Source organism: Leptonychotes weddellii, chromosome 3, assembly GCF_054177405.1.
Source record: "Leptonychotes weddellii isolate Sample4059 chromosome 3, ASM5417740v2, whole genome shotgun sequence".
NCBI classification, from domain to species: domain Eukaryota; kingdom Metazoa; phylum Chordata; class Mammalia; order Carnivora; family Phocidae; genus Leptonychotes; species Leptonychotes weddellii.
The window spans coordinates 162,182,020-162,197,828 of NC_138371.1; the positions used below are offsets into that span (position 1 = coordinate 162,182,020).

A 15,809-nucleotide genomic window follows, 5' to 3' on the forward strand; every position below is an offset into this window, starting at 1 on the left:
GCCCTCCAAAATTAAATACGATTAACTTTTGGATCAGACACTGTTTTGGAATACCCAAAGCTTCCATCTATTGGGATGGATAATTGTGAGTTGGCTAGTTTTATGAGCATGGTTTGCTGAAAGACTGAATTTAGTCAAAACCATCCAATGTAAGCTTTCCGTAAAACATTCTTAGTGTATCTAAGTCTTGATCTTGGCTCTTCTTGAAGAATCTTACAATCCCAGTGTTGACCCCCAAGGCAAGTTAGATGGGCCTGGAGTATACATGGAGGTCTTATAGGGCTGGGGCATGTTATTCCTTTTATTAATGTTATTTTTAAGTTCTAAAATCAAATAAACATATGTTTCTATCTGTTTTTCAACACAGACTGATGTTTTAGTTTTTTGGGGGAAATGAGGTTATTTTCCTTAGAACATTAGATTTAAAAAGCAAAAGCTCAGTTAATCCATATTCTTTCTGTTTTTGAAGGGAACTCAACAGCTTACACATAAAACCTTAAGTTCTTCAGAGGATTTTTAAAGTGGCGTGGTATGTTCCCTGGTACCTTCTCCAAGACCATGCTTTAGATAGTCGGTATAAACACATGCACAGTATCGTTTCGTTTTTTAAATATCTTTTTAGACTAAGGGAAAAAAACTCTAACTTCGAGCAGGAATTTAATTATTTTTAACTTTTTAATGTTACTAAATATTGTAAATGCATATTTGCAGAGAGAGACATTTGAAAGCCTATGAGGTCAAAATTTAAACATAAATATCATGAAATAATTTTTGCCCGATATGGTAACAATTAATAAAGAGGCTAGTATTTATTGAGAGCTAATCACATATTCAGCACCGTTCTAAAGCAGTGCTTCTCAATTATCTGGGATTAAGAATCAGTTTGTTTGTTTTTTTAAAGATTTTATTTATTTGTTTGAGAGAGAGAGAGTGAGCAAGAGAGAGCACAAGCTGGGGGTGGGGTGGAGAGAGGCAGAGGGAGAAGCAGACTCCCTGCTGAGCAGGGAGCTGGACATGGGGCTCAATCCATCCCAGGACCCTGGGATCATGACCTGAGCTGAAGGCAGATGCTTAACCGACTGAACCACCCAGGCGCCCCGATTTAATTATTTAAAATTTTCAATCCATTGCAAACTAACACAGATTCTACTGCTTACGGCTAGAGGGTAGCTCAGGCCACATTATCCTCACCACGCAAGGTCCATACTCAAATTGGTCTCTAGCCTGTTGGACAAGATTCCACCAGTCCAGAGTTTGGATGCCATGGCAATGTCAAATGGCTGAAGTGTTTCTAGTTTTCTTGAACTTCCTAGTTACAAATAGTTCATGGACTGGCGCTAGTCCACAGACCATACACTGTGTCACAGTCACATTTAATCTTTGCAAGAGCCCTCTGAGCAAAGTGCCATCCTGATCTCAATCTTACAAAGGATTGAAGCATAGTGCGCTTCCGGACCATAAGATCCCACAATTGGTCTCCTGTCCACAGCCAGACAGGAAATGCACAGAAGGGCCAGTATTTGAACCTGGAAGACTGTCCCCAGAGCTTGTGCTTGTTTCCTTTTAACTCTAGGTGAAGTAAGAACAGTTTGGCGTAGGCCATCAGATGAGGAGCTCCTCAAATATACCTTGTATGGTCTACAAACCCACCTGCATCCACACCCATCTTGCTCTCTTCTCTTGGTGGAAGATGGGGACCCTCTTCTCGTCCAAGGTCAATGATCCAATCCTGTTTCTTTGGGTGCTCTTGGCCCAGTGATTATCCCAACCAAAGCAACTATGCAAGGGCAGGAAATATATTCACTTTACAGATGAAGCAGCTGAGGTTCAGAGATATTGAGAAACCCAAGCATGGACGGAAGGCTACGTGGCTTAGAGGGTGACCATATCCTGTTTTTGTTGAGGATGGTGCTAGTTTGTTGCCCTGACACCTTGGCTGGTTAACGCTTTCTTTTCGGTCAGAAATGTCCCACTTTGGACAGCACATTCTTTGGTCACCCATTTTGCTAGCGAGTGCCAGAGAAGGAACTGGCATGCAGATCTATGGGACTGACTCCAAACCAGGGCTTTCTATTATCCCAGACTACCTCTTAAAATGTCAGAATTATAAAGTTTAGAAGGAAGATTTCTTCCGGGGAGCCTGGGTGGCTCAGTTGGTTAAGCGTCCGACTCTTGGTTTCAACTATCGTGATCTCAGGGTCGTGGGATCAAGCCCTGCGTTGGGCTCTGCACTCAGCATGGAATCTGCTTGTCCCTCTCCCTCTGTTCCTTCCCCCTGCTCGCACTCTCTCAAATAAATAAAATCTTAAAAAAAAAAAAAAAAAAAAAGGAAGATTTGTTCTGTCATTATTCATTTCAGCAAACATTTATTGAGTACCCCCTATGGGACGCTGTTTTATAAGATGCAATTAAAAAACAAAGAGGGCACAGCTCAAGTCTTTAGAAGCTCTTGGTTGAGTGAGGAAACAGGTCACCTACACATACTTCTAGTTAGGGTAGTTAGGGTAGGCTACAGAACTTACAGGGCCCAGTGTAAGATGAAAAAGCAGGGCCCTTTGTTTAAAAATTAAGTATTTCAAGATGGCAACAAAAGGACACCAAACCAAGTATGGTTCAGTTTAACAAATGGATTGGTCGGGTATTATAGAAATACATAGGAGCATCCTGGGATAAAGCTGATCCCAAGATGGCTTCCTAGAAGGGATGAAAACTGGGCTGACCCTAGAGACTATGTCCCCTATATGGACGCTCTCCTCTATGAGCACCATGCTCAGTGGGGAGTCTGCTTGAGATTTTCTCTTCCTCTTCCTCTGCCCCTCTTACCCCCTGCCCAACCACCCCCCACCATGTGCTCACACTCTAAAAAAAATAAATCTTAAAAAAAGCAATTTGATAAGGATCAATATGCCCATTAAAATGGAAGCAATTTTTTTGGAAGTAAATCCATTAATTTATTGCAATTCTTAAGGAAACCTATGACTATTTTTCAGCCTGTACTTGGGGAATGATGTAGTTTATAACTTTCTGATGAAGAATATAATTTCCTTTTATTGACACGCTCAATTTTCAATAAAAGATCTTTTGAGAATTCACTCAGTTGATCACTAAACAGAGTTAACCATTAACATGGCTTTTAGGATTTTTGTTTTAATTTGAACTTTCTTAGTTTTCTTCATTCTAAGTGAAAGATGTCTTTCTTTTTGGTCAAAATAGAAGTCAACCATTTCCTGAACTACATTAGAGGAATTACAAACTTTTTTTTTTTCTTGAGAGGTGGTGGCCAGGAATGTCTTAAGTTTTCTAGAGTAAAAATGTATCTTGAAAACACTCCAAAACAGAATTGTGGAAAGTGACTTCACATTCAGGTGCTAATATTTAACACATTTCAAGGCATAGGATTCTAACGATTATTAAACTTTTCAGAATTAGGTAGGAAGCAAATACTCAGGTACTCTCTGGCCAAACCCTCTGTAAGAAAAGCATAGATTTTCTTCAGTTCACACAGGAACAAAGTAATCAGCTGATAACCAAATTACCACAATACTTAACAAGTCTAATTCACTGCACTGAATTGACTTAAATTATTTTTTCACAAGGCAGCAACCAATTACGGTGTTAGGAGGAAACTTTTGGAGGTGATGGGTTAAGTTTATGGTATAGATTGTGGTGATGATTTTAGGAGCACATACTGATCTCCAAACTCATCAAGTTGTACATATTAAATATGTAGTTTTTTGTACGTCCATGTACCTCATTAAAGTGGTTATTAAGAATCCAGAAAGATCTTATAATTCCTTTTTATTTCTCCTGAAATTAGAGAAGTGGAATTTATCTTATTAATTGGCCACAGAAAATACAGATCTGGACCTCTCCTGTACCAAGAGCTTCAAATGAGGCCATTAGCTGTGGGTCAGATGTCAAGGCTTCCAGAAGTTTGTATTTTAAGAACTCAGCACAAGTAACTTCCCAGATGCAGGCTAGTCACTGGATTTAAATGAGATTCTAAAAGAAAACCAAGGCTGAGAACTTTTTTTTCCTGAATTGCGGAAAGGCCCATGCAACAGAAAAGTGTGGAAAATAAAGGAACACAATACTGATCTAACCACCGCCCAGTCAAAACCAAAAACCAAAACAAAAAACTTAAATATCCTAGAAACTCCCTTTTTATTTCCCCCAATTACCCACACCTCCACCTCCCCAAAGTGAAGCAAGTGTCATGACTTTGAACACTATAGTTTAAACTATGCTGGAACGTTGCATAAATGGAGTCATAAACATCCTTTGGGGGCAGACTTAAGTTTTTGAGATTCACCTGTGTCGTGGTTTAAGAGCTTCCATTGGTGTGCAGTATTTTATCTCATCAGTGTATTGTCCTTCTGTTGATGAGCTTTTGGATTATTTCCAGTTTGGGGATACTAGGAATTATGTTTCTAGGAACATCTTCTTCAAACCCATCTCTTGCAGCACATGTGTATACATTTGGAGTAGAATTAACAGGGGCGTCTGGGTGGCTCAGTGGTTAAGCCTCTGCCTTTGGCTCAGGTCATGGTCCCAGGGTCCTGGGATCGAGCCCCACATCGGGCTCCCTGCTCCGTGGGAAGCCTGCTTCTCCCTCTCCCACATCCCCTGCTTGTGTTCCCTCTCTCGCTGTGTCTCTGTCAAATAAATAAATAAAATCTTTAAAAAAAAAAAAAAAAGAGGGTGCCTGGGTGGCTCAGATGGTTAAGCGTCTGCCTTCAGCTCAGGTCATGATCCCAGGGTCCTGGGATTGAGTCCCGCATCGGGCTCCCTGCTCAGCGGGGAGCCTGCTTCTCCCTCTGCCTCTCTCTCTCTCTGTCTCTTATGAATAAATAAATAAAATCTTAAAAAAAATAAATAAAAAAATTAAAAAATTAAAAAAAAAAAAGAATTAACAGATCACAAGGTGTGCAGCTTGAGTAAATGCCGTCAGTGTTTTCCAAAGCTGTTTATTTGATACATCCTTTTTTTAGACACACGGTATTGCGGGAGAGTTCCCATTGCTCCGGCGGCACTTGATGGGTATTCTTTTTAATTTTAGCCATGCTAGTGGGCGTTCAGTGCTATCTCATCGTATTTTCCTGGTAACTAATAAGAGTGAGCACTTTTCCAGTTATTGGTCGCTTGGATATTCTCTTTTGTGAGGTGCCTATTCAAGTCTCTAGTCCATTTCTCTAACTGGGCTTTCTGTGTTTTTCTTAATGAGCTCTTAGTTCTTTATGTTCTATGGTACTGGGTCTCCGACGTTAGCCTGCATCAGAATCACCCTAAGGGCTTATTAAGACACAGATTACCGGTCCACACCACCAGTTTCTGATTCAGTAGATCTGGGAAAAGACACAAGAATTTGCATTTCCAAAAAGTTCCCAGGTGAGGCTGATGCTGCCAGTCCCGGGACCCCACTTTGAGAACCAACGTTCTACAGTGTTTCAGTGGAGAAACAATAAACGTTCCCTGTTAGTTCAGGGCAAAGTCGCCTTTCAAAAAAAAAAAAAAAACCTCAACAACTTGATACTTGTTCAAGCCTAGGGCATAAGCTACTACGCTCTCCCTTCCTGGAAGGGGAGCAACCAGGCTGGCTTCAATAGCAGCTGTTTCAACCTGTCTGAAACCCACCTAGCTACTTAGAATATTTGGTACATCTAGTTAGCCAAGAGAACCAGTTGACAATGAAGATATTTTCTGATCTCTGGAAAACTCGTTGGCTTTCAACAGCAAGGACATGAGTCAGTCATCCCTCTCAGAACAAAACACAGACCTCGGAATGGAGGTGAAAACTGTCATTTATTTCAAATGAATTTTGTTTCATTAAAGAAAAAATGCTATGACATTAAAATAGAAATAAAATAGAAACATGCTTTTTTTTTAAACTGCCTTTAACCTCTAAAGACCAAATAAACACAGACACTTGTCCAGTATTCCCACTGTTTTAACAAACCTCATTATCATCATTGTCATTTTAGTCTCCTGAAATACTATCCATGACTACAGAACAACTTACTGGCTTACTGAACTAAACATTCACCATATTATTTCTAAATATGAAGAGTCAAACTGTGACTACACTCAATGTGTCTTGTGTAGTTTGCTGTATGTGCTTTTTAAGGCTTGATGCTATAAAACGTCTCTCTTTGAAGAGTCCAAAAATCTGCTGTATGAGGGCATTATCGATTAATATATGCACAACTTGAGGGTGCTTACACCTTATCCTAGAGGTCACGAGAGTCCACTTAAAACCACAACCTAAAAACCTTTAGCAATTTGAACTAACATACCATAGCCACCATCCAGAAAAACTAAAGACCCACGGTTCAAATAAAGCGCAGCAGGCCTTGGGAGTACACTGGTTTGCTGATTCACTCATCAGAAAGACCCAAACAAAGTGCTATTAGTGGTCAGAAGGAAAATAACCTGGGCAGGTTCATAAAAGGGAGCCCCCTGGGTGCGCCATTGTTGGCAAAGAGCTTTGGTTTTTCTCACCAAGTCAGGAGAACCTACACGTGCAGTGTAGAAGGGGTTTCAAGAAAGGCTAAACCAAAAAGGCTTATTACAGTCAACAGCTGGTTAGCTGGCAGAACAGAAATCCAAGTAAGACTACTGCTCCATGGTCCGGAATTAAGTGGCTGGGCCTTTTCTGAAAATGTCACCATGCTGAGGCCTCAGACTGCGATGGTCCTCATGCTGGAGTTGTGCACATCTAGATGACCGATGATCACACCTGTGCCCTTCATGATCAAATCACCCACGCGGGCTCCAGTGTTGAGAAAGCATTATTTTGTCTTCCTTGTCTTTCAGAACATGTAATTAAATACTGCCCTCCTGTATGCTAAGCATATATCCTTTTTTTGGTCACTATAATGTCACTTAAAGTGTATTTTTGGTTTTTCCTATTAGTTGTATCTGTACGATTTCAACCAGAGGTCTTTGGGAAGAAATAATGGATCCTCGTTATGTTAAGGAAGTGGCCAGACAAAATGGCAACTTCACACACTTCAAGTAAACAGAATCCCTGATATCACTGGAAAGTAATATGTAATTTGTGAGGGCTGTAAAAAAAAAAAAGAAAAAAAAAAAGGTCTGTGACAACTTTGTCTTAAACCTAACAAAATGAGGTTTGGCTCTGACATCTCTTTAAGGCACCAAACCTGGTTAACAGCTTTTACTGGTGTCCTGCACCTGGGATTTGGATAAGGAAAACAAAATACTATAACATATAAATAAAAAATATTACATCATTCGGCTAGAGCTTGAAATCACTGAGTGAAGTTGGAGGAAAAAATCCAAACATCTTGTATGTGTAAAATATTTTGTGCTAGTGTAAAAAAAAAGTACAATATATAGTTACACAGTACAAAAACTATTTTAGAAAAATGTCTTTGGAATAGACTTGATGTTGTGGTAGGATCACAGCGCTGTCTCAAAAATAGTAAAGGCTGAGGGCTGTCCGTTGGAAGCATTCATAACCACATGGTCACTGTGAGTAATATCTGGATAATTCCTTTTGAAGTATATCTGTTAAAAAAAAAAAAAAAAGAAGAAGAAAAAGAGGTATAAAAAGAACATATTTAAAAGTTTTCAAGTCCACCTCGCCCAGGCGATGCATGTCTACGTCCATGTCTTCATGTGAAGGGCAGCACATTGCTAGTGGAGGTATGATTAAAACAACGGGGGTGTTCCCTTCTGTGAAGGAAGCAGCCCTATTACACCCCTCAGCGGGGCTGGGCTTAATGCCAAACAACCTGTAGCTGCACTTTGCTTCTGATCATTCTGATTCACAGATATGTTTTATCACTACATTAAATTGATAAAGCAAAATCATTTTACTGACTCAAAACCTGGAGATAAATTAAAAACAGGGTGACAAAGAGGCCGGGGATTCTAGCGTCTGTACGAGGGTTTCTCATTTTCACACATAAAATGAGCACAATAGATTTGGATGTTAATATCAGGTTGTAATCCCTATATTTTATAAACTCTGATGGACAAGCATTGAAACGCTGGCGTATACGTATGAAATATCCCAGCGTTTAATTTGTGCGGCAAAGCAGTTACAGGGCCTATATAAATGGGATCTGTGGATAGTGGGCCACAATAATGAAAAGAGAAGCAAAAGCTTTAACAATGACTCAACCAAGCAACTTCTCTAAAATGTAAGATGATACCAAATAATAGGACAGTTCTTTGCCAAGCCTTTGAGTTCTTGAATTCTACCAATTTCTAGCTGAACTAGAAGAGATACAGGTTTTCTGATAAATGTATAATCAGAACATAAAGGGAATGAAATGCTGTCAAGTTTCTCTGTTCCACAATCATTGGTTTTTAGTAGCTGTATCCTATCTCAGTTCCTTGACAGATGCGCATAACAAAATGAAATAATGTCAAGACTTGTGAGCTCTTATCTCAAAATGTGTTTGGGTGAAAAAGGACTTCAAATGTAATTTTTTTTCCCCCAAAGAAGAATGTGAAAAGTTTTGTTTGAGTCTTTAAAACAGAAAATGTACCATCTATCTGAAGGTTGACACGTGTCATGAGCTGGGTCTCTTAGTCATACGATTCTGGATCTATCTTACAAAACCTGGCTCCGAATATATTTGTGGGTGCTGTCAACAAAGTTATCATGGGGGATAATGGGCTGCACATACAAAAAAGAAAATTGCTGGGACACCTACCTGTAGATTAAGTGTACTTTTTCTCTTGTCGCTTGCATACTTGCTACTCCAAAAATAACATTACATTTGAAATATTATATATTAAAATGTCACCTAAGGAGAAAAATAAGGACTTCTCCAAGAATGTTTGGACCGCACTGGGTGACATCTGAGGCTTTTTCCATTATAATGCAAGTATTTAAAAACAATACCTTTGGGGGGGTAATTTTTAAATTATTTTTTTTGTAAATTTAAAGCTGGCCATATTTTGTATGGTTATATATTTATGTCCTCAAAAATAGCTACTTCTTGTTGAAACTAAAATCAGCCAATAAGATAAAAATACATCTTTATTTTCTACTGTTTGATAGTCCTCTCCCGAATAAGCCGATCAATGTCTTTCCCCATGACCCGCTCAATGTAATTTTTTACAGAGAAAATGTCCTTATTATCAATGCTTCATTGAAATGGTCTTAGCTTCGTGGTCTGAAAAACTTGAAACTAAATACTGAAAGCAAGCTTCCGTGTGTTATTAAATCCCTGAATGGACCCTTCATTTCCTCCTGTGTTGGCGTGTTTGGGAATACACTCCAATATGAGAAGTGAGAGGGAAACATCCTCTGCCCGCCGCGGGTTATGAATGAAGGCAGCTGGGTGAAGGGTGCCCGGGCGGCAGGCTGAGCCCAGGATGGGGAGGCCCACGGCCACTCTCTTTCCCCGGGCCTCACTGCTGACCCTGGAAAAAAATTGCTCAACCCCTCTCCGTCCGGGCTTCCTCACCTGCAAAGTGAGACAGTGACTTACCTCACGGGGACTAATGACCGGCTACAAACTGCGGATGAAAGACATGCCCCGGCAAGTGGCGGGTGTGATTATGAGGCTGCTCTGAGAAGGTGCCCCCTGGCCCGTGGAAAGGAGCAGCATCACCCCACTTGAGTGAGGAAAACTAAACAGCGGGGAGGCCCCGCTGGGGCTCTTCTGACTTTATCTTTACAGAACGCCCAGGCTGGAGCTGAGACACCACCAATTCAGGGAACATGGTCACCGGGGACGCAGGAAAAGAGGACCCAAGTTGCAGAGCTGCCGCTCACTGACTGCTGGCTGCCCCATTACGTAGTTTCTTCTGCCTCAGTTTCTCCATTTGTCAAAAGGGACAATAGTAATGCCAGCTCAAAACAGTTGTGAAGAACCAAGGAAACGATGCCATAAAAGTTCGAGATCAGGACAAGAGGACGGTAAGACCAGTGAGTATTGGGTTTCTTGTCCCTTTCCCTCTCCTTCTCTTGGGTTTGGTTCATTACAGTCCCTCTCATGTAGGCTGAAACCAAGCTGAGTATGTGACTCTAGCATGTCAATAAAGCAACCATCACAGAATCAAATCTCACTAAAAGCAACAGAGCTTTTATTAAAGCTGCCCATGCGTGGATGAAGGCCAGGAACGGAGCTTTTATTGACATTGCCTTCAGAAGGCATTGGTTCAATATGTTGAATTCTGGCTCCAGACCCTGTCCGATCATTCTCACTACACTGCATGGGCCTAGCTCCGTTCCAGGAACTCTCCAACTCGTCTCTATAGCAGGTCTGACTCTGGTGTACACAATGGCAGGTGTGTCGGCAAGGTTAAAGAGTACTAGAGAGTCCAAGAAGACCTCTGCTTTTACGATAATGGAAATGGACTTCCCCTCCCCTTATCCTCTCAGAAATCACCCCAGGCAGCAAGGGTGCTGCGAGATGCAAAAGAAGCCCATCGGCTTCTGGAGATCTGGAGTCCTCGGAAATCCCAAATGGCAAGCTATCCACATGGGCTGCCATATGCAACTGGATCCATTGGGGCTGGAGTAAGCCAGAGCAGAGATAGCTATGGGAGATCTCAGCAATCAGGGGAGAGTACAGGTGTCCAACTAACTGGCAGATTCTAAGGCGTGTCAATGAGGAACTGACCAGAATCACCATCTCTGCCTGAAGCACACACACATTGAGGAGGCCCTCGGAGAAGAGAAAAACTGAAATGCAAGTAACCGCCCATCTCTGCAGGCTAGGGAGGATGACAGTCTAAATGAACATGCATTTTCAATTTCTCTCTCTTGCTTACACACACACACACACACACACACACACACACACACACACATTCTCTATCTGGGTCATAAGGAGCTTCTATGTTAAGGAGAGAATTCCCTTTAGCCTGAAATAATGCCCAAGCCACCGCTACCCTAAACATATGGTCCAGGAAAAACTCAATTCAGAGGTGAGTAGTAGGAATAACAACAACAACAACAATAAAGTAGTACACAATCTGTAAAATACACCAAAAAAAGTGAGGAAAAGGAACAAGATAAACATATGGCAAAAAAATACTCACCAAAGAGATGAATATTATAAAAAATATATAATGCAATACATTCAAAGAAAATGTAGAACAATCAACCTGTGGACAACAGAAATCCGTGAGTTTGGAAATATGGCACAGCGACACAAAATGAGGAACCAGGAGTTGACTGGGGCCAAAAGTGAAGTGAAGGAGACTACGAAAGCATCACGGAAATGACAGGTGTATGGATGCAGCACAAAGTGACTTAGCCACTGCTGGAAAAAACAGGATGAGATATGGAGGCCAGGATTGAGAAAACAAGCATAATTAGAAATTTATAAAGAATTAAAAGGATCAAGGAGAAAACAGCTTTATAACACGAAGGACAGATAACAGATACATGACAGATATTTGAAAAGAGGAGACTCCAATCAAAAACCAACCAACCAACCAAAAACAAAAACAAAAAACTTCAAAGCTATAGTTCAGGTAACCTCCAGAAATAAAAGACTTAAAGCTAGGGACCAGAAGAGTACAGAATACCCTAGGAAAAACTAAGTGCCTTCAAAATAAAGAAAGAGTCCTTCAGGCATCCAGGAAAGAAGATCGAGTTACTTCTAACTTGGCCTTGGACTTCTCCATATGAATAAACAATGTCAGGGCAAAGTTTACAGCGTACTAAGTGAAAGAAAGTGTGACCCAAGAATTTTATAACCAGAACATTAAAATTAGAGATGCAGCAAATCCTTCATACATGTGGTAAAGTCAGGGATTCTAACTCCAATGAACCCTCCTTTAAGATGGTACAGAGCCCTGTTTTCCAACCTTTTATTTTTACTGTCACCCACAATAGTAAGTACTTTTCATATTACACTGAAACTCCGTAGAGATCGACATCTCTATTGAAAGGACTTCCAAGAAATATTTACTATTACTATGAAAGATACACTGTTCTTTTTTTTCCCATTCCATTCTCTTGTGTCTCCTATCTTAAGACACGCTGGTCACGACTGACTAAATAGATTTCACAGCCCCATGAATGGATCACAGCCCAAAGTCTGAAAGACAATGTGCTAGAGGACAGATTTTAGCCAACTAAGAGATGGAGAAAGTAGTATTTAAAACAAGTAAGTAAGTAAAATAACAGGGGTTTAAGTATTTTTAAAGATTGGAAGGTAAATAGTAGAAGGAAAGCTATTTAAACAACTAAAATCTGGTGGGAGCACAGAGAGGGAAGAGATGTTGTCATTGTTTACAATGGGGAATCAGTAATAATAAAGTGTTCCTAGAAGAAGTGAAAAGTACATACATAAAACAATGAGCAAAGAAAAAAAAAATAGAGGTGCCTTGGCTGGCTCCATCAGTATAGAGTGTGCAACTCTTGATCTCAGGGCCATGCATTCCAGCCCCATGTTGGGTGGAGATCACTCAAAAATTAAACAAAAAACAAAAACTAAAAAAGAAATACATCCTAATTAAAAAGTTTAAAAAAAGAACACTAAAAGCTGAAAGCATAACATAAGATAAAATATACCTATAATCTCAACAAACGTAAATGGCCTAAATTCATCTGTTAAAAAGGAGGGGGGAGGACTAAGATTAAATCTCAGAGCTAAACTGAACCACATGCCATTTGCAGGAGATATATTTATAATCTGATACTAAAAGACAAAGACATACCAGGCAAATGAAAACAAAGTGAAAAGCAAGGGACTCAACTGCAATTTTGAACCAGCTTGCATTCAGGGCCAGGTGCATTATATGAATCTAAGAAAAAAGAGCACTTTAAAATAGTAGAAAATATAATTCATAGCAAAAACCCAAGTCATGAATATCTGTGGACTAAAATACCATAGCATCAAAATTACCAAAAAATTTTGGTAATTACCAAAAAATGACAAGAACTAGAAAGTGAAAATCTTTTTACAATATGAGACTAACATAATGTGGCCTCCCTAAATCTCATCAAATGGACCAAATAAGGATAGAGAAGACCTAAATAATACAATTAACAAAGTGAATCTAATTAAAAGTTATTAAATGCTATACCTTAAACAGACAACAGTCCATCTTTTTACACGTCCAAAGAACATTCACCGAAATTGCCTAAACACTAGAACACAAAAAAAGTTATTACTAAACACTGGTTTTGGGTGGAAACAGCACAGACAACTTTGTGATCACAAGGCAATGAAAATCAACATTGAGGAGTAAAATAGAAAACAGAAAAAACAAACCCCCATCACCAGGAAGTTTTAAAGACCTCTTTCTCAAATAATTCTTGGACCAAAGAGAAAATTAAAACCCAAATTGTAGATTTATATATAAAACTTAACTATGGCAAAAGCACTATATATCAGGACCTATCGCATACAGCTAGAACAGTATTCAGAGAAAAGTTCACCGCCTTAAAATATATGTATTAATGAAGAAAGAAGGAAAACAAATGCAGTCAAGAAGCCACAATAAAATAAACCATAGAAGGAAGGAATTAATGGATATACAAGCAGAAATTGATAAATCGTAACACAGAATACAAGAATCAGTGAAGTAAATCTGAGAGCGCATCCTCTGGGGGAATAAAACAGAAAACAATGTAATTAGAAGGAAAAATGGGGCAAAGGGAGTGGAGAAAGCATAAATAGTACGCAGCCTTTAAAAAGAATGAGATGGGGCGCCTGGGTGGCTCAGTGGGTTAAGGGGCTGCTTTCGGCTCAGGTCATGACCCCAGGGTCCTGGGATTGAGCCCCACGTTGGGCTCCCAGCTCAGCGGACAGCCTGCTTCTCCCTCCCCCTCTGCCTGCCGCTCTACCTACCTGTGTTCTCTAGCTCTCTGTCAAATAAATAAATAAAATCTTTTAAAAAATAAAAAGAATGAGATAACTATATGCATTGATATAATCTGAGATAGTAAGTGAAAAAAGCAAAACATGGCTGTCACCGGTACTTAAAACACAGAAAGGCTGTGTAGCACAAGCTCGTGCTCACACACGGACTGGATCAGCAGAACGGTCATAAGGGGTGCCGGGGCTCCATCCTGAGGGAGGAGCCGAGTCACGACAGGAGTGGGCGGATGACTTACGTTTTATTTATAAACTAGAACAACTATTTTAAAAAACAGCGAAGTTTGTGAATTTTGTAGCATTAGCCTGTATCATCTGTTGAAAAAAAAACTTATTGAAAATAAATTTTGGGCGCCGGGGTGGCTCAGTCGGTTAAGCGACTGCCTTCGGCTCAGGTCATGATCCTGGAGTCCCTGGATCGAGTCCCGCATAGGGCTCCCTGCTCGGCGAGGAGCCTGCTTCTCCCTCTAACCCTCCCCCCTCTCATGTACTCTCTCTCTCATTCTCGCTCTCTCAAATAAATAAATCTTAAAAAAATAAAATAAAATAAAAATAAATAAATTTTAATCATCGAAGAGTCTCTAAAGCTACCTAGAAGAACTTTGGGTACTTCTTTTGTTATCATAGGGAGGTAAGGGTTCCATCGACAGTCTTTAAGAAACCAATCCCCCTCTGACTGTTGAGAGATAAAACTCTTCTATTTTTAAAATGATCTGTATTCTTCAAAGCAGGTGAGTATATACACCATCTCATCTGATCCTTGTAGTAAGAGCGCAGTGAAGAGGGGCCATGCTATAACCCCAGCAGGACAAATAAGGACCCCGAGGTGCAGAGACCTCAGGACACATAAAGGACCATAGGACTGCTAAGCGCTCCTTCCACCTACTCCAACTGGCCCAGGCTCATAGGGCGTAGGAGATCAGGATTTCCTAACTTTGGGGCTGTATCTGGTGATTTCACGAATAGATAAAATGGCACCTGTTACACACTGGGAACAAAGGAACTCCAAACAACCTCAATTAGGTCTGCTTCATTATGGAAGAGAATGAATGACAGGCATTCACCCTTGGTTATGGGCCGAACTGTGTCCCCTCAAAAGGTGTATGTTGAAGTCCTAACCCCTCAATACCTCAGAATGTGACTGTATGTGGAGATAGGGTCAGTTAAGTTAAAATGAGGTCACATGGGTGGATCCTAATCTATTCTGACCCATATGAGGGGTGATTAGGACACAGGCACACACAGAGGGAAGACCATGGCCTATCTACAAGCCAACGAGAGATGTTTCAGAGGAGACCAACCCCACCGACACCTTGATGTCAAAATTCCAGCTTCCAGAACTGTGAGAAATACATTTCTGTTGCTTTAAGACACCTAATGCACATTTCAGCTTTATGAACCTAAAAAGTACTTTCTCTACTATTTCATGGATCATCTATGAGGGTCAGAGAGTGATTAAGCTTGCCTACACCAAAATTTTCAGAAAAAAACAACCACGTGGTCAAGAAAACATGACTTGGAAGTACATTTTCCTAGATGCTGGGTTTTCTTTCCAAAGGAATGAATTCCAGTCTCTTAGGAGTGGAAAGCTTGTTGACTTAACGCTAATCTTCCTACTGTTACCATTCTCAGTGATGCATTGATATTTGATGCTCACACATTTAAAAAGCTGACAATCTGACAGCCTGTTCTAAGAGGACCAAGCGTATGCAGAAGTAATGTCAAGAAGATACTCAACTGGGGTGAGAACTGGGGCATGTTTTTCCTTACGTCTTTGCAGAGAGGGGACCTGAGCCAGCGGCAGGATTGAAATCCCACAGGGATGTTATGCCATTATGAGAACCTGGCCTCACCTTGGACACCTCATAAGATTAAGATAAGGAGCAGGGTTTTGAAACTTAACACATGGACTGGGGCAGCTCTCAGCCTCAGCCGGCAATTCGCCTTCTGCTCTCCACTGACCAGCTCTGTGACCTTAGGTGAGTCCTT

General features: G+C 40.5%; 1 protein-coding gene across 5 annotated transcripts in view; it reads right to left on the minus strand.

Moving 5' to 3' along the window:
- Nucleotides 1-5,783: 5,783 nt before the first annotated feature.
- The window catches only part of ABCC4 (ATP binding cassette subfamily C member 4 (PEL blood group)), a 231,460-nt gene continuing 221,434 nt past the window's right edge, over nucleotides 5,784-15,809 (minus strand). For all 5 annotated transcript variants that reach the window (XM_081815104.1, XM_031028548.2, XM_081815103.1 and 2 more), the window contains one exon: nucleotides 5,784-7,530. In XM_081815104.1, coding sequence (XP_081671230.1) covers nucleotides 7,423-7,530 — 108 coding nt within the window. In that variant the 3' untranslated portion in view covers nucleotides 5,784-7,422. The remainder of the gene's footprint in view (nucleotides 7,531-15,809) is intronic.